This window comes from Pezoporus wallicus, unplaced genomic scaffold (assembly GCF_028554395.1).
Source record: "Pezoporus wallicus isolate ANWC-B61680 ecotype Strahan unplaced genomic scaffold, APGP_CSIRO_Pwel_v1 contig_8013, whole genome shotgun sequence".
Taxonomy (NCBI): Eukaryota; Metazoa; Chordata; class Aves; order Psittaciformes; family Psittacidae; genus Pezoporus; species Pezoporus wallicus.
The window spans coordinates 1446445-1465422 of NW_026636761.1; the positions used below are offsets into that span (position 1 = coordinate 1446445).

At 43.0% G+C, this 18978-nt stretch overlaps 2 protein-coding genes and 1 long non-coding RNA gene across 3 annotated transcripts in view; 2 read left to right on the forward strand and 1 right to left on the reverse strand.

Moving 5' to 3' along the window:
* Positions 1-2896: 2896 nt before the first annotated feature.
* TTF1 (transcription termination factor 1) lies at positions 2897-12606 on the reverse strand. Its single transcript, XM_057401590.1, has 13 exons — positions 12516-12606; positions 11765-12341; positions 10421-11176; positions 8611-9019; positions 7607-7860; positions 7062-7247; positions 6146-6224; positions 5742-5872; positions 4964-5171; positions 4569-4658; positions 4278-4343; positions 3477-3562; positions 2897-3057 (listed from the first exon to the last, which is right to left on the reverse strand). The coding sequence occupies exons 2-13, from the start codon at positions 12327-12329 to the stop codon at positions 2897-2899; spliced, it is 2991 nt and encodes a 996-aa protein (XP_057257573.1). The 5' UTR covers positions 12330-12341; positions 12516-12606.
* On the forward strand, positions 9434-11092 carry LOC130595140 (uncharacterized). The gene is made up of 4 exons (XR_008971234.1): positions 9434-9601; positions 10187-10270; positions 10355-10415; positions 11004-11092. It is a non-coding gene; the product is annotated as an uncharacterized LOC130595140 (long non-coding RNA).
* A 1031-nt stretch (positions 12607-13637) lies between the features above and the next one.
* The window catches only part of CFAP77 (cilia and flagella associated protein 77), a 59646-nt gene continuing 54305 nt past the window's right edge, over positions 13638-18978 (forward strand). The window contains exon 1 of the mRNA XM_057401592.1: positions 13638-13801. Coding sequence (XP_057257575.1) covers positions 13676-13801 — 126 coding nt within the window. The 5' untranslated portion in view covers positions 13638-13675. The remainder of the gene's footprint in view (positions 13802-18978) is intronic.

An 18978-nucleotide genomic window follows, 5' to 3' on the forward strand; every position in this document is an offset into this window, starting at 1 on the left:
CCTGCTCCCGGCCGCGGTGCCCCCTCCCCGTACACACACACACCGCGCTTCCGGGACGCCGCCGGAAGTGGGCTCCACAGGCGGGCGGGGCCTTAAAGGGACGGTGAGGAGGGAAACTGAGGCACGGGCTGGCGGGAGGGGAGCTGCCGTGCGGCGGTAACGCGTTAGCGCCCTAAGGAGCGGGTTGCTGGAGCACTAAGATCCCGCTCCAGCTCCACAATCGAGCCAAGCAGGGGGCTTTCTGCAACGCTCTGAAGTGATAACCCCCCCAGAGAAGCTTCCTCGGGGCCTCTGAGGCAATGGAAGCCACGGCCAAGCGCAGCTGTGCCTGCCATCCGGGAACAGAAACGGGCAGGAAGGGCCATGAAGGCTCTTGGCTCAAGGGGTTGTATCCCCGCCCCACCAGCGCGATGCTGTCCCTGAGGTGCTCCAGGGATACAGATCTGCTGCCTTCCCTCAACTTCTCGTTCCAGACTTCACAAAAGAAACGGGTGAAGGCACCATGAACACTCCATGACTTTGAAGTGCTTCTCTGCTGCAACCACAACTCTTGGAACCCGGCTGGCTCTGGCTTTGATAATGCCACACAGCTGAGGCTTTATTTCCTCTGTAACACCATTCAGGTCAAGGAAATGCTTGAAGCAACACATCTGCTGGCACCACCTGAGTGTTTAGGGGACACACAGTGCTTTTTAGACTTGAATGCACCCTGATGTGGTATTTCCCTTGTCATTAGCCCATTTGTGTTTTTTTTTTAAACCCCTGCATGCCGTTTGCTCTGTTTTCACTAAAATTCAAATATCTACATTCAACAACAGCCTCCCTCTTGCTTTTTAACACGATGGCAAAGGGAGACACCCCTGACTCCCATACAAGGACTTGAAGGTGCATCAGAAATACATTTCAGGAGGTGGTGCTGAAGCCCCTAAACCACAAGATAACAAGATACCAGAGCTAAAACAGACATTTAACTTGATACTTCTAACAGGTAGCTACTTTACCGTAGAAATATTATCATCAGGATGAGCCCTATTCAAGCTCTCCCTGAATTAGAGCTGGACTGCATGCCTTACTGAGATCCTTCCTTCCCTAAGACAGACAGATCCCTTACATCAGATCCTCACTAAGTGGCTGAGAGCATGCTGAATTAATGCTAATAAAACATTAATAATCCATATCACTAATAATTATTAAAATTGTATAGATAATTCTATTAAACATAAACTGTGGTCCAAGACTAATATTGGGCCCAGCCGCACATAAGCACCATCAGGAGTTTAGAAAGCAAAGGGGTCCACTCTGAACCTCATGAAGTGGAAAGGTCTTCCTTACCCTTTGCATCTCCAGTCTGTGAATCATTCTAAATTGACTGTATTTTCCTTTATATGTTTCTTCCATGAAGTAATGAAGTAAACCTTGCCATTAAACTGACTGATCTGCTGTTAAACTGTGTAAAATTCCATCAAATTTATTGAACTCTTGTCAAATTATTACTTGACCTCAATAAAACATATTGCTGCTTCTCTCTTTGAGTGAGGTGCATTCCACTCACCCACAAGTCTCCCTTTAAAGCAAAGGATAAAATAAATCTTGTTATGCAGCTAGAAGTTTATTTCCATGAGATCTACTCTACAAACTCTGTAATCATGGAAGAAGATTCAGAGGATCTCCATCTTCCAAGAAAAGAAGCATCTTGAAAAATACAGACTCTTAGTTCTTCAGCTTTTAACCTTTAAACCTGTAAGGCAACAGACCTAAATTCAAGGGAGCTGGTATATGTTTCTTTCCTCCCATCCTGCCAGCCCCATTTCATTTCCTGTCTGGAAAACTTACCCTTCCACCAGTGGCTGACCTCCTGGGGTGTTCTGCCTGTCTCACAAGAATCACACTGGTTTGTATCTTCAGAGAGACTAAAGGCAGACACAGTTAAACATGGGAAGCTCTCAATTGACATCCTTTGCTATAAATCAATGATAATTACTAAAGAAGAAAATTCTCACTTATCCAAATGACCATCAAAAAGCAGTATGCCAGAGACCAAGTTCTCCTGACTTACTTTTTAATACAGCATACAGGAAATATAAGCAAACCGGACAAATGCTTTACAGGAACAGGAAGACTTTTGGGTTGTTATTTTACATTCACTCAGTCAATGTACACATTCTAGGCAGACAGATGTATCGTAGAAAGCCATAAATACAACCTCATCTTACCCCTCAATTTTCTTATTACAATGTAGAAGCTCTCCTTGGCACAATAGAAGTATAAATCTATATACACACACACACTATTTTGTCTCTGTATTCCAAGTATTAACAAAACCATTTTAAATGCATTGTTCTGCTTTGCATGAAATGAGATTATCATTTATGAATAGCAATGGACAAAAATCCATTTTCTCTATAAGGCTGATAACAGTGTCAGTCTACATCAAAAATAAAAATCAGTTGCTTTTAAGAACAAGACACCTGTTAAAAAAACAACCCCAAAACAACACAAAGTCGTGCTTTTTCCATTAAAACAGACAATTAAGATGTTTATTACAGAGATTTTAAAGCAAACTAAAAGTCCTTTCCCAAGTCACTGATATTTTAAAAAATTACTTAAAACATATTAAAGTTCTGAAAACCAAGCTTATGCATAAAGGCTAAAGAGCAGCTTTCAACTCCACAGAAAACAAAGTAGTGGAAAAATACCGGTTTTGAGACATTCAGAAAGTTGAATGCTTAAACTGTATTTACCTGCCTTCAATATGAAACAAGAGAATCAGACATATGTATCTTTACTTTCTCCATCACTAGATGCCCTGTGTACCTGCAGTTGTTAGTCTGTGCCCACTTTCAACCACATCCATTTTATAGTTCAATGTGGACACTAGGTACTGTCTTTAGGGCAGTCAATCGCTGTCTTCACTGGTGTCAAAAATGTCACTGAATAGGAGCTCCTTCTTCTGTTGCACAGGTTCTGAGATGTCAGAACTAGGGTTTTTCTCCTTATCTTTTTCAAGCCTTTTTTCAAATTCTGGAAGTTTCTTTTCATAAAGGTAATCAATAATTTCTTTGGGGGAGAAAAACAGAGAGAAAAGTAAAGTAAATTGTATCTATAGGGGAAATGGATGCCATCAGGAAGCAGGATCCCACAGAAATTATTCTGTCAGTGTTAAATGCAAACAACAACAACAACAAAAAAAAATACACTGCTCCAACACAGACACACAAGAAACTAAAAAAGCAGTCACAAAACATTTAAAGCCAAGGGATTAAAAAAAAAAAAGAGGTTCATAATCACTGCATGAAGATGTCATTGAAAGTAAACTGTTATTAAAGAAGGGCATTCAGTAAAATAAGTACAAAGCCTGAGATATCAGCCAATTTACTTGGGGGAAGCTAACTAAGACATAATTCAGATAGAATACGTATCCTCTTAGATTCAAGTGAAAACGTTAAGGAGTATACACAAACAGCTGGGATACTGACCGGAAAAAGTCTTTCTTCGCCATAAAGGGACAAAGGAAACTTTTAGCTTATAAAATTTTTCTTGAATGTACTCTTTAGGGACATCTCTGAAAAAAGAAGAGTTCAATGAATTAGTGGTGCAAGGAATTATTATGAAGTTTTGTTGCTACTGAGTTACCCATTCATGAGAGTGATGCCAGTCAAACAGTATCTTAGCTTTAGGTAGAAAGGACAGATTTCAAATCCTAATTAAAACAGTTTTTCAAGACAGCAATTCCCCTTGAAGGTAAAAACCTAAACCATGCCATCACACATACGTATTACATGTTTAGTGAGAGAGTAAACGAAACTGAAAGTATGTGGAAAACATCAAAAGCACTGTACAGCAAGTATACAGCATTCACAGCACTGGTAGTTTCATATTCCACACTTACTGTGTTTGGAAGAAAACTATTACATTGTATTACACACATTCCTATAATTACCCCTTTTTCCAATATGTAGGGATGAACACCTGGAAAAATCTTTTATCAAAGACTTTAGCATAGACTGTATTACAGTTTTAAGTACAGATATGCTGGGAATACAATAAGGGTTGCCTGAAGTGGTTACCAGTGGTTTCCAGACCATATAGGCACGGTTTATTGCCCAGTGCTATGCAAGGATATATGTGTATTGTATGTTACCAAGCTAAATGATGTTTTCTATAGTTGCAGAGGTCTAAAAAGTTTGATTCCTTTGTAGAACTTTTAAGATAGTCTGCTTTAACAACACTTTGTATCCACACAAAGAGGATAAACAAAGAAATAAAAGAAGGTTTACCCGATAATATCACTAAATTCTTCCCACTTTACTTCACTAGGATCCTCCACGTTCAGTTCATGCAACCTGGGAATATAATACAGAAGCAGTCTGTAGGCAGAATTCAAGAAATAATTCAGTAACAGACTCACAATTCCCCAGTCAGAAGTCACAGGACATTTTGTTCTAAAGAACAGCAGTTGTGAAACCTGTATGAAACTGCAGACACGCCATTCTCACCCTGCAAGCCTTCATAAACACAAACCAGAACAGTAAGAAACACAAAAACATTCCAGTACTTCTGAACTATACCTTTTAATAAGATTGATTTTGGCTTGTAATCCTTTGGTCCCCCTACATAACTGCCGTCCTCTGTTCAACTTGTTTTTTAAAATTGTAAGCCTATGAAAACATAGAAAAAAAAAGTTCTTATTTCAAGAAATTCCAAGCACCAAAAGGAAGTGTCTTCAAGATGCTACTGCTGCCACAAAGTGGCAGAAATTAGGCTTACTGTCACAGCAAGAACAAAACTCACCACAGCTAATGAAGTTATCTGTCTCAGACATATTTATGATGCCTCTTCTGTAACCTACCACCTATTTATTTCCTATCTTACCGAACAATCATCATGGTACACACAGTTTGGCAGAAGAGTTAAATACTCTCCAGAACACATTTTACTATCTCAATTCAGTATAAAAACTTACCATTTCTGTTTACATTGTCTCCAATATCGTGTTCCCACTTTAGTTTCAATTTCAGACCATGGTAATTTCTGGTACAGTTTCTCACGGTCAACTACGATCTCTCTATCTGGATTTCCATCTTCCACTCCTATTCTTTTCCTAATCACCTCCTCCACTGCACACATCAACTTCTGGATCTCTTCCGCTGACCAAGGGCCATAATTAGTAGCTAAAATTGAAAAATAAGGTTAAGGCATAATTTATCATAAATGACTAGTGAAAAAAGGCAAAAGAGCACTTTTATAGAATCCTAGAATGATTTGGGTTGGAAAGGACCTTAAGATCATCTACTTCCAAAGCCCTTGCCACGGGCAGGGATACCCCACATTAGATCATGTCTGTTCTTATTTACAGGACCAGCTTCTTAACACACTTCCTAGAAACCTCTACACACCAAATCGGAAAGAAGAGCTCAGCCTAATCACCAAATCCGGTTGCCAAATTCTTCCCACCCTGCCGCCAAAAGCGTCTATTTAGACATCAGTTCCATTTAATACAGAGTTGCATTTGTTGCATTTCTTTTCTCTTTTCCATCAGACTGTTCTTATCCCTTCCATATGCAAATACAGTAAGTGGTTTAGAAAAAAGAACAACCACCACAAATTAATTTAAAAAAGAAAATAAAAAATCCATTCCAGGGATTTTTTTTCCTAAAGTTTAGGACACATACAACCTACAGTTAAAATAACTTCTGAAGTTGCAATACACATAATGAATTGCTTTTCCTAAAATTACATACCTGACTTGAGTTCAGAGTATTTCATAGCAAGTGAGAGGTTAGAACGGGACATCATTTGAGAAATCTTCTTCCAATTATTGCCATGCAGAGCATGATACTGCTTCAATTTTTCTTTTTCTTCATTAGTGTACCTGGTTGAGGAAATTAGCAAAGCTTCAGCTGCAAATTCAAACCATTCCAATATCTTAAAAGAGCTGTAATCGTTACAGATGTTTAATCACTACCCTTTCATGTCACACTTTAGAACAGAAGAATTAATAAGGACTAGGCAGAAAAATGAACTGTCAATTAAGATGCAGCAACTGGCACAAATCAGAGATGATCTTCATTTATACCCATTTTCTGTGGTCAAATAAACCTCAGAGACTGATATTAGTGTTCAGAAATGCTTTCAAGTTACTCACCTCCCTTTATAATTATGTGGGTCAAAGATCTTCCTTGCTCGGTAGTATACCAGTGCCCAGGGTCGTGGTATGCCCTCAGCTAGAAGGTAAAATGATTCATTTAAGTAACATTACTCACAGAGGTGAGGCCACTTTCAAAAAAAGCCAAAACTAAACAAAACCCCAACAACATACATTTTTGTGACCATGCTATCAATGACAGATTCTCTCCAGTCAAGAGAATGTACTGTACAACACTCCAGTAACTACACAGGGAAGGAATGGTCTGAATAGAATCTCCTGAGGAGTTTCAAAGATGTAACTGTTACGACCGTGGCAAGATTCTGAATGCTGAGTGCTGGTAAATAATTGTCTACATGCCTGTGCACCTGTATGTGAATATTGAAAACTGAACTTTTAAACTCTCAAGCACAAACCTAGGTATAAATTGTATGGACTGGCTATACATTTGATCCAAATGCAATTAAAATTTAGCCAACTCCCATTAGAGAGACATAATTTCTTTCTGTTTCTGCCATCACTCACTCCATCCTAAACCTGCCATCTATTTATGTGCTCTAAGAACAGTCAAGAGTCAAACATAGCACTCAATCAAACCTGCCATTAGTAAGTCACTATGCTTAATTACAGCCTAGCAAATAATGCACTTTAAGCCACAAAGCCCAAAGGCAAATCTGGAAGTCTGTAAGCGCTGCTGGTCATGATGGTATTTTCATCTCTAAACTCTGCAAAACCAAGAAAAGACAGCAAGAACAGTATGTGTAGTTGATAATCTATACAGCAATCTCAGCAGCATGCTCCTTTTTTGCCTAATTTGGCAACATTAGTGCTTTGCTATATAGAAAATACACTGTGCTATCACCAGGTTGCGAAATTTTAACATTCAGCCATTTGAACAAGGAACTTAAATACTTACCAATTTTTTCAAAAAATTGATGTTTTGCTTTTATGCGATTGATGGTTCTTCTCTCTTCTGGATACCTCGAGGTAAACAGGACTTTCTCAGCACTATCTATCCCAGTCATTTCTAAGAACTCTCCAATATTTTTCCGGATTTGATTATTCTCCTTCTCGGAAAATCTGCCAAACTTGACAGCAATACCTAAAATGTACAGAAAGTTTTATTAAATAAAAAAGAAAACTTCAAGTGCCATCTCTTGTACATTTCAGGGTTTAACAAATATGACAAAATATCAATTAACTCAAAAGGTGAAAGAAAAAAATGAAAGAGACCAAACAAGAGCTGGAAGCAGGGAATTTACACATTTACTTCAGACTGTAATTCAGTAATGAGGAAGTTGAAGCTACCAAGCAGAGAAGTGGAAAAGGTGTCTACTACAATAAAGTGAACCAGACTCCATGGATGTGACAGACATGGTACAAAAACTATGTTCCCTCTGTCAAAGCATTAGCACAGCTCCACAGTCCTTCCTCATTGCTACAAGATTTTGGAGAGCTCACCTTGTTTTTTAAACTCTTTAAACCTCACTAGGTCGCTTCCAGCCATCTTCATGACTGAACTGTCTGACATATTCCTCACATGAGGAATAAACTCTTCCAGTTCCCGTTTTGCGGTATCCAAATCCATGAAAGATATGGTAGAGTCCAGGTCATCATCATCATCATCATCCAGATTGCCATCATCTGTGGTTACTGTTCTACTAAAGGAACTATTCTGGTCCTCCCTTCTATTTAATGCCAATGGTTCTGGTGCCCTGATATAAAGAAAAAAAGAACATAAAATACAGCACTAGACCTCAAAACCATTAAAAGAATTAACATATTCATTAAAGAATGAACATATTCATTAAAGAAGAAATACTTCACACATCCCCTTTGTATTCCCATCTTTCAACACAGATGTTATTTATTATCAGATTTCTACCGTTACAATACTCAAAAAGCTTGAAGCTTTGAAAATTGCACCTTTCCCACGAAACTCTCACATATGAACATGCAGAAGAAACAGTCTTTCTTGCTACCACTGGCAACACAGAACTTTTTTATCTGTCTCTTACTAGTCGTCTGTGGGTTCTACAACACTGCAAAAGCACCAAGAGCTTGTTTGTGGTTCGGGTTGGAAGGGACTTTAAAACTCATCCAACTCCAACCTCCTGCCACAGGCAGGGACACCTTCCACTAGGGCAGGTTGCTCCAAGCCCTGTCCAACCTGGCCTTGAACACTGACAGGCATGGGGCAGCCACAGCTTCTCTGGGCAACCTGTTTTAATGCCTCACCACCCTCACAGAAGGGTCCATATAGCTAATCTAAATCTACCATCGCAGTTATAACAAAGCTCTTAAAGTAGGTCTCTGTAACATCACAATATATTGTAAAGGGTTTTGGAGCCATTTTTAAAAACTCATACAGAACAGACTGAAGAAAAATCTGGGACCAAAATAATGTGACAGAAACATGCGGGAGAAGGGCTGTAAAAATCCAAACACAAACAAAGTCTACATACGTTACATCAGAATCTGAAGAGCCTTCATCTGTGATATAAGCTTTGCTTTTTCTCTTCTTAGAGCGCACTGAACGATATTTAGAAGGCCGATTAGCTGCTTTAGTCACCTTAGACAAATTAGCAGGTACAACCATAGAATCTTCTCTCCTGGCAGGAGAAGCATCACAGTCACCGTCATCATGGCATTGCTGGGACAATGCCACACCATCCGCTTCTGTAGCTAATGGCAGCTCTGTGCCTTTCCCTTGCCTGTTTTGCTCTGCAGGTGACAACAGTGACTGGTCAACAGTTACATCTGCTTCTTCTTGTATAACTAGGATAATGCTGCATATATTCTCCTTGCTTGGTGATCCTTCACTGCCATTTCTGTCATGTGTTTCTGAGGTAGGAAGCTCATGTACCTCATCCTCTACAGATAATGTCACTTCCTTTACAGATGGTTCTAAATAAATGCAGTCAGGCAGCTCACCTACTGCATCCGCTTCAGGTAATTTCTCTTCTCCTTTCTTCTCCTTTACAGGTGGTTCTAAACAAATGGATTCAAGCAGCTCACCTAACTCATCCTCTTCAGGTAATTTCTCTTCTCCTTTCTTCTCCTTTACAGGTGATTCTAAACAAATGGATTCAAGCAGCTCACCCACCTCATCCTCTTCAGGTAATTTCTCTTCTCCTTTCTTCTCCTTTACAGGTGGTTCTAAATAAGTGGATTCAGGCAGCTCACCTACATCATCCTCTTCAGGTAATTTCTCTTCTCCTTTCTTCTCCTTTACAGGTGGTTCTAAACAAGTGGATTCAGGCAGCTCACCTACATCATCCTCTTCAGGTAATTTCTCTTCTCCTTTCTTCTCCTTTACAGGTGGTTCTAAACAAGTGGATTCAGGCAGCTCACCCACCTCATCCTCTTCAGGTAATTTCTCTTCTCCTTTCTTCTCCTTTACAGGTGGTTCTAAACAAGTGGATTCAGGCAGCTCACCCACCTCATCCTCTTCAGGTAATTTCTCTTCTCCTTTCTTCTCCTTTACAGGTGGTTCTAAATAAGTGGATTTAGGCAGGTCACCTAACTCATCCTTTTTAGGTAATTTCTCTTTTCTTTTCTTCATCTTTACAGGTGGTTCTAAACAAGTGGATTCAGGCAGCTCACCTAACTCATCCTTTTTAGGTAATTTCTCTTTTCTTTTCTTCATCTTTACAAGTGGTTCTAAACAAGTGAATTCAGGCAGCTCACCTACCTCATCCTCTTTAGGTAATTTCTCTTCTTTCTCCTCCTTTACAGGTGGTTCTAAATAAGTGGATTCAGGCAGCTCACCTACCTCATCCTCTTCAGGTAATTTCTCTTCTCCTTTCTTCTCCTTTACAGGTGGTTCTAAATAAGTGGATTCAGGCAGGTCACCTAACTCATCCTTTTTAGGCAATTTCTCTTTTCTTTTCTTCTCCTTTACAGGTGGTTGTAAATAAGTGGATTCAGGCAGCTCACCTAACTCATCCTTTTTAGGTAATTTCTCTTTTCTTTTCTTCATCTTTACAGGTGGTTCTAAACAAGTGGATTCAGGCAGCTCACCTACCACATCCTCTTTAGGTAATTTCTCTTTTCTTTTCTTCATCTTTACAGGTGGTTCTAAACAAGTGAATTCAGGCAGCTCACCTACCTCATCCTCTTTAGGTAATTTCTCTTTTCTTTTCTTCATCTTTACAGGTGATTCTAAACAAGTGGATTCAGGCAGCTCACCTACCACATCCTCTTTAGGTAATTTCTCTTTTCTTTTCTTCTTCTTTACAGGTGGTTCTAAATAAATGCATTCGGGCAGGTCACCTAACTCATCCTTTTTAGGTAATTTCTCTTTTCTTTTCTTCATCTTTACAGGTGGCTCTAAATAAGTGGATTCAGGCAGCTCACCTACCTCATCCTCTTTAGGTAATTTCTCTTTTCTTTTCTTCATCTTTACAGGTGGCTCTAAATAAGTGGATTCAGGCAGCTCACCTACCTCATCCTCTTTAGGTAATTTCTCTTTTCTTTTCTTCATCTTTACAGGTGGCTCTAAATAAGTGGATTCAGGCAGCTCACCTACCTCATCCTCTTTAGGTAATTTCTCTTCTCCTTTCTTCTCCTTTACAGGTGGTTCTAAATAAGTGGATTCAGGCAGCTCACCTACCTCATCCTCTTTAGGTAACTTCTCTTTTCTTTTCTTCTTCTTTACAGATGGTTCTAAATAACTGGATTCAGGCAGCTCACCTACCTCATCCTCTTTAGGTAACTTCTCTTTTCTTTTCTTCTTCTTTACAGATGGTTCTAAATAACTGGATTCAGGCAGCTCACCTAACTCATCCTCTTTAGGTAGTTTCTCTTCTCCTTTCTTCTCCTTTACAGGTGGTTCTAAATAAGTGGATTCAGGCAGCTCACCTATATCATCCTCTTCAGGTAATTTCTCTTTTCTTTTCTTCTTCTTTACAGGTGCTTCTAAATAAGTGGATTCAGGCAGCTCACCTAACTCATTCTCTTTAGGTAATTTCTCTTTTCCTTTCTTCTCCTTTACAGGTGGTTCTAAATAAGTGGACTCAGGCAGCTCACCTACCACATCCTCTTTAGGTAATTTCTCTTTTCTTTTCTTCTTCTTTACAGGTGGTTCTAAATAAGTGGATTCAGTGAGCTCACGTAACTCATCCTTTTTAGGTAATTTCTCTTCTCCTTTCTTCTCCCTTACAGGTGGTTCTAAATAAGTGGATTCAGGCAGCTCACCTACCACATCCTCTATAGGCAATTTCTCTTTTCTTTTCTTCATCTTTACAGGTGGTTCTAAACAAGTGGATTCAGGCAGCTCACCTACCACATCCTCTTTAGGTAATTTCTCTTTTCTTTTCTTCTTCTTTACAGGTGGTTCTAAACAAGTGGATTCAGGCAGCTCACCCACCTCATCCTCTTTAGGTAATTTCTCTTTCTTTTTCTTCACTTTTACAGGTTGTTCTAAATAAGTGGATTCAGGCAGCTCACCTACCTCATCCTCTTCAGATAATTTCTCTTTTCTTTTCTTCATCTTTACAGGTGGTTCTAAACATGTGGATTCAGGCAGCTCACCTACCTCATCCTCTTTAGGTAATTTCTCTTTTTTTTTCTTCACCTTTACAGGTGGTTCTAAATAAGTGGATTCAGGCAGGTCACCTACCTCATCCTCTTTAGGTAATTTCTCTTTTCTTTTCTTCTTCTTTACAGGTGGTTCTAAATAAATGGATTCAGGCAGCTCACCCACCTCATCCTCTTCAGGTAATTTCTCTTTTCTTTTGTTCTTCACAGGTAGCTTTAAATAAACGTAATCAGTGTTAATCTCCTGACAAATATCAGAGCAACTCTGATTTACTGTGATACAAGATACAGCGTTACTTTCCTCATCCGTATTATCATTATGCTTCCACTTCTTTTTCTTCTTTTTCTTTTGGGAAGCATCCACTCCAGTTTCATTACTAATGTCACTTTCCAGTTCCACACAAGAATTACCTAACAAAGACTGCTGCTTCTCCTGCTTCTTTTTTCTTTTCTCCTTTTTAAAGCCTTCACCACTCTGTGCTGCTTGATCTTCAAGCAAAAGTAGAGAAGCAGAGCAAAGCTCTGCATCCTGTACGCTTTCTCTTTCATCATTTTCATGTTCCTTATGTTCTTTGTATTTTTTCTTTTTCTTCTTCTTCTTCAGAAGATCCTGAACTTGAAAATCATCTGCACTTGCTGTCATCTTTTTTCTTACCTTAAATAAAAGATACGGGGTTTACTCAAGTATTACAATTAATGCATCGTTACACAGGTAAAAAACAAACAGGAAAAAACAATATGTGAACAAAAGAGGCCCCCTCCCCCCCAACATTAAAATACTACAGAACAATTCGACATTATCTTAGAAGCATACAATGAAGATACTTACTTTTCAATGCAGCTAATTTTGCAGTGGGACTATCAAATTGTGATGCCTTCTTCATCAAACAGATGTGCATCACAGCTGTGTTCTGCTTTGAAATTGCCTTCCTATAACAAAGAAATATTTCAGTAAGTTGATTCTGAATAACTAAACAACAACAGACTACTATATCCATAGAATCAACTAAATTGGAAAACTCTTTAAGATCAGCAAGTCCAACCTTTACCCCACCACCAACCCATGGTACTGAAGGCATCTTCTACAGTTTGTGAATACTTCCAGGGACCGGGCTCCACCACGGCCCTGGACAGCCTGTTCCAATGCCTGAGATTTGGAATCGTTCCTAATCTCCATCTAAACCTCCCCTGGCTTAGTTTAAAGACATTTCCTCTTGTCCTATCCCTCTGCTTCCTGCACCAAAACAGCAAACTAAAAATAACCAGGAAATATTAAACTAATCAGCATTAAAACCAACTGCCCTAGTTAGAAGCGTCTGACTGGCTTCACCCACGTGCCGACAGGCCCAGGCCCAAACCCAACCAGGACCCGCCAGCTCCCACAGCGCCTGTAACCAGCACCAGTACGCACACACAGAGGCCGCAGCAGGCCTAAGGGCGGGCTGTGGGTCAGCGCCCCGCGGCAGCCCCCGCGCACCGGCCGCTCCCCTCCGCCTCTTACCCGGCACTCCCGAGGGCGAGGGAGGCACCCGGAACAACCACCACAGGCCTGTGTGTGGCACCAAGGCGGGCGAACCGCAGCCCCCCAGGAGCCCTAACACGCTCCCGCGCCGGTGCAGGCCCTCCCCGCCTCCGCCCGCCACATAACGAGAACGAGACACCTCAAGGCCGCCAGCGCCGCCGGTAATCCCACCTTAACACTGCTCCCACTGCACCCTGCTGCCGGCCTTTCCGTTCCACCCTCCCCGCCTTCCCGCCACAACAGAGGAAGCGTTCCCAGACGGACCTAGCAAAGTGACGGACCAGCGGCGTGGGACCGTGGTTGCTAGGAGACGGGGCACCGCCATTACCCCCCCCTTCAGCGCTGTGGGGCTGGAGCCGGAGATCCGCTGCTGAGCTCTCCCTGCTCCGCTGCCACATCCACGGCCACGCCGCCTGCTTCAGCCCCGGCCCCCCCCCACCACGGTGCGGGGTGATCCCGGCAGCGACATGGCGGGCGGCAAGGGGGCGGCCCCGCGGAGACCGCTGACCCTGTCTGAGGTGGAGCCCGGCAGCGAGAGCGAGCGGCTGGGGGTGGCCCGGGACAGCATGTTGTGCAACCCGCTCATCATCAAGGTGAGACACACGGTCCCTCCCCGCCGGTCCCGCTCTATGCCCGGGTACTACCCACACCTCGCCCGTAGCGGCGGACGGGGCCCCGGAGGATGGGGAGGGGTCCCGGTCCCGCGGCAGCCCCTTGCACCGCAGGCGAACAGGGCAAAAATTGCCTGCTAAAGCACGTGGGGAGTGACAGCAGCTGAAAACAGAGGTTTCCCCCCTATTAATTTACATGGCGAGGAGGGAAAAATCGCGCTGCTCCTCGAGCAGCTCCGTGGTTGATCCTCGTTAAGCACCCGGTAAGCCCCGGCTGGAGACCGGGTTTTCAAACCACGCTGTCACCCCCCCAGCGGAGGGGTTCTGGGGTGGGACAAAAACCCTGCCCCCTATATTGGGATTTATAGACCGGCTGTGGAGGTGACGGTCCTTTCACAAACCCCTGACACTTCTCACCTTACCAATCCCACTGTACTCCAGTCCCGTGGATAGGCTGAGCTCTGGGCGGGACTTGGAAAGCTGTCAAACCGACACCCACGGAAGGTCCCGCTCTACCCCCGCCCGCCCTGGAGTCCCGCATTCCCTCCAGCCGCAGCTGAAGTACAGCTCTCGTCCCCTGGATGGCACTCGCAGAATGGCTTCGTGCCCCGACCAGCCTTTTCCCGTCCCAGTCTCCCCCCCCCTACGGCCACGCCGCCGGCCCGGTGCGGAGCGCCACGATGCTCTGGGGTCGGGATCGCAGCTCTGGGGCAGTGCGGAGGGAAAGGGGCGAAGGCTGCAGCCCCGCGGCTGGCACCGAGCGGTTCCACCGGCTGCGCTTTCCCTGTTGTCCGGGGGAGGGCAGCCAGCTTCGCTCAGAGCGTTGGTTTCCCACCGCAGTAAGCGGTGACATTTAGACGCGACTGTACAGTGGTACTTTAACTCCAGTTCCCTTGCTAGCCCGGCAGCGGCAGGCTTGGAATTAAGACGTAAATTTTCGAAATATCACAGAAAATTTGAGTCTTGCAATCCTGATTTCCTTAGTTTTAGCTTGTGAAACTCTTAAAATCGAAATGTTATTGGGAAGGCAAAGAAAAAAGTAGGGCTTGCATCATAACCCAAAAGCAGCTTCACTTTTCAAATCCACAGCTTGTACTTTCTTTTCCCTGGATGCTCTGATAGGAAATTGCAGGATCTTTGCTTAGAAGTGAGATCAGGGTGAGGTTTCCTCATCTACCTGTGTATTGTCCCCTGTCCCGCCAAAGAGCTGCTGTGGGCAGATGTGGCCAAACCCCCTCAGGGTCGAGGAGGCAGCCCCACGTCTTCCCCAGCCCTCCAAACTGCTTCTTAGAAAAGTGTGCTAGTAAATACATCTTTAGGTGATGCATGAATATGAATCAGAAGAGCATATCAGTATATGGCATTTCAGGTACGTGAAGGCGTAAGTGCAGGGGTTAGGTTGATCCTGCTTATTTTCACGATGCATTTACATTCCCTAAGTTGAAATAGGCATAAACCACCCATTAGTGTTGTAAATCCCAGGTCTACAGGTAGAACACTGGGGTAATCCTACAAAGCGCAGCTCCTCTCCTGTAGTGTCTGTGTTGCAGGTAGATTATTTGTGGTCATTAAAATTACATTGACTGATGTGGAAGTTCTGCCCATCTGGATGGGAGCATTTGGTCAGGCACTGTCTGTCCCCAGTGCTCACCTGATGTCTTCTCCCATCAGCTTTAGGGCTTGAGTTTTTTCTCAGTGTCACTCTTACAGAGCATCCTGGTAGTGGGAATTCTGAGCAGTTATATATCACAGGATGTTTTAATAAGACCCAATCTGGATTTCTATCTGGCTAAGTGAAACTAAAGGTTGAGCAAGTTTTGAGAAAAAGTAGTGTTAAATTTTAGCATTCTGGACAACTTCTGTTCTCTCAGGGCTTCCTTGCAGGAGGTGTCCTTCACTGTAAGCTAGCCTGGAGGGATGCAGAGAGATCTGTATCCAGCTGGTATAATCCTTCAGCACAAAGTAACAGAGCTAATAGCAGAGATGCTTTTACTCTTCAAACCAGGGGTAATTTCACCTTATTGTAACTTAGGTTGTAAAGTTTGTGGAGCAAACTCCACATCTCCTGCCAGCTGCCTTCCCTCAGTGCATTGTGCCCCACTGAATGCTGAATGTATCAGTGTGTCTTTCACTGCCAGGAGGTGACAGTGACAGGATGGCAGTTTATTGGATAAGCACTGACCCTCAGCCAGACCTACTCACTGGGACCAGTAGTGGCATACACAAAGCATCAGCCCTCTGCCACATCTCTTCATGCTTCCAGCTGCAATCGGACCTCTTCCCACCCCAGGAGAGTCCTGGGGACCAGACATTTTTGAACAGTTACCAAAGGAGATGGCCAGCAGGTCCCAACCTTCACACTGTGCAGTGCCACCTGAAAACCAGGGGCACAAAGATGGTTTAGAAGAAAGGGACAAAAGGTTTTGAGACAACTGCTGCTTGGACAAGTGCTTCTGGCAGCCATGGGTAGGAACTGAGGAACACACAGCTCCACCAGCTGTTGTGAAGGTTCACCAGACAGCAAGTACACAAGAACCTGAGGCCCAGTAGTGATGGATGGGACACTTAGTCCCTGATCTTCCTTCCAACTGGCATTCAGTCCCCAAAACCCTAATGCAAGCATGACAGAGCTCCTACTTTGCAGCAGCTAACAACAGGATCCCCTAAGTTCTCTCCCAGTTCTCTCACATATCTTCTAAATGAGGCATCACATGCAAACAGAGACCACTGCACAGACGACTGCCTTCATTTCTGGCTGACCCTCCTGCCTCAGCTCTGCCCAGCCCCATCATTCCACTAGGATGTGTCCACACATGCCAGCTATCTTTTTCACATAAAGATTTCTAGGGATGAAAGCTCTATTTTTCATTGGTAGAAGGTGATATGATTAATCAAGGAATTAATTTAGTTTATCAATATATATTTGCTTGCAGGAAACACTGAGGAAATAAACTGGGGAAACTACTTTATCTACTGATGCCAGTAGAAATCTGAGCAAAGCATTTTTGGGTAGTCTGTTTTTACCAGTAAAGCCTTAGCCAAGCACTTTTCTCACTACAAAGTTAAAACTACTGCTTTACAAAACTAAGCCAGCTCTGGGCAAGAAAATTCACCACCCTTAACCCCCAGCATGCCTGACAAACACTCCAGAAAAAGCGGCCAACACCAGTTTGATTTAATTTATATTAACATTTTTTGGATATTGTGCCCTTATTAAGTTCAACATATCACTGCCAAAGTCATTGTGTCACCAGCCTGGAGCTGCACATAGCCCTGGTGTGTGAAGGTAAAAATGCCAGACCCATGTGCCAAAGCATCCACTTACTGTCAAAGAGCAGCCAGGGGACACGCAGAACATAGGGAACTGCTCTCCATGTATCCTCTTCAAAGCCAAGAGACACCAACCTGCCTGCAGAGCCCCAGCCAGAGAATTCAACATTAAAAAGTTGTTTCAGAACTGGCAGTTCCGAGGAGGATGGTGATGGTGCTTTGTGGGCTATGAAAGGCTGCCACCAAGTCTCCCACGCTGCAGGAGAAACAGGTTTAACAAACTGAAGTTTACAGCACTACTGGAATATGTAATATCTGGTTTAGAAGCTTATTATTTACATGACAACTGATGCCAGGCTCTTTTTATTGGCCTGAATGCTAGGTCATTTAGGATTCATTTTCCTAAGCTTTTCTCTTCAGCCCTGAGGCTGGATGTTTTTCTTTTTTTCCCAAACAAGATTTGAAATAATAAAGCTACAGGACTGAGGCAATAAAAATTCAGCAGTTACAGTCTCCTGAAGGAGAATATAGGATGAAAAACCTCAAAAACCAAAGGAATGGGCACACTGGTAGCCTCAGTTTTGGCAATCACAGCAAAGGAAGAGTTAGCTAGGCCAGGGAGGATGAACTGCCCTTCTCAGTGGAGGAAGAGGACACACAGGAGAGCTTGCCCCATGCTTATCTGAGAGCCTGCTCCATGCTGAGGGAGGGCAGCTCAGTGTGGGGGACCACAGGGCACCAACTGGGTGGCCTTGCGACTCCACTAACTACACAGGTACCAAGTGAAGGCAGAAATCACCCACCAATTTCCTCCTTTTTCCTTTCATGCCTATTGAACCTTATCATGAAGTATTTCTGAGCTGTCAGACTTATCACTGAGCAAGGAGCTGCTTGGAGCTGTTGCAAAATCATTTTGGTTTCTGGAACAATCCGTAGGAAGGACAGTTAAGAAAAGCAAGTAGAACCATTTTACCGAACTAAAATTGCGTCACATCATGCCAAAACCCCAAAGCTCTATGCAAGATAAACATGGGTAAATGCACTGTGTGAACAAGAATATTATAGCTCCGAGTTTTAAATTACATGCATCACAAACATCTTTTGCAACAATAATTACTGAAAGGGCAGGTTTTCCATCAGTGGACTTGGAGCTGTTATTAATAGACCTGCATTGTGGCTATAATAGGGCTTTTCCATTGAAGGTTGTGCCCAGTGTTTGAGCCTTTAACCCTCACCTTTCTTTATTTTTTTAAACCTTCCCTCCAAATTCACTCATCTTTAGCACACCAAAAAGCCAAGGTAAACCTGAACTCATGCTCTCACCTCACCAAGCCCTCTCTCAGGGCAAAGCCTAGAGACACCACTCACCTTTGTAATCCTCATCCATCTTTCTGCAAGGACTGCTAACCTGCACAGGAAGGGAAGATGATAAAAAAAAGGCTTCCTTATATACATACCCATCACTGAATGCTCAGACAGTGACTAGATATGAGCTATTGGAACCTCACAGGTGTAGTGTCTCTGTGACAGCTGGGAACGACAGAGAGCAAAATCATTCCTTCTCCATAGAGCACCTATGTTCTGAGTGTGCAGGTCTCTATGGTCTTTGTTGTCGCTGCAGCACATCTCTGCTCTCCTCGAGTGCTTTGTGGGTTCAGGCACAGCCTGAGAGCCCACAGTCACTTCCATGTTCACCAAGAGCCCCAGGTGCAGCAAACTCTGCTGACAGCATCACAGCCCTCCAAGCAGCTTCTAAAGCATTGAGATAACTTCCTTCAGTTTTTAGCTTGTTGATTTAAATTACTCCATTCCCTCTCCTGATACCTGCTCTCAGCTGTTTATAATCAATGCATCTATTGAAAACTTGACTGGGGACTAGATTTTAGCCT

Bases quoted from the DNA above. Each gene is read 5' to 3' on its own strand.
- TTF1 (XM_057401590.1), bottom strand. From the start codon at position 12,329: ATGACAGCAAGTGCAGATGATTTTCAAGTTCAGGATCTTCTGAAGAAG. The intron at 9,020-10,420 runs GTGACCTGCCCG...CATTATCTGTAG, and splicing joins ACCTAAAAAGGATGAGTTAG to AGGATGAGGTACATGAGCTT. The intron at 6,225-7,061 runs GTAAGTATTTAA...TTTACCTTCTAG, and splicing joins TCAATTTTTTGAAAAAATTG to CTGAGGGCATACCACGACCC.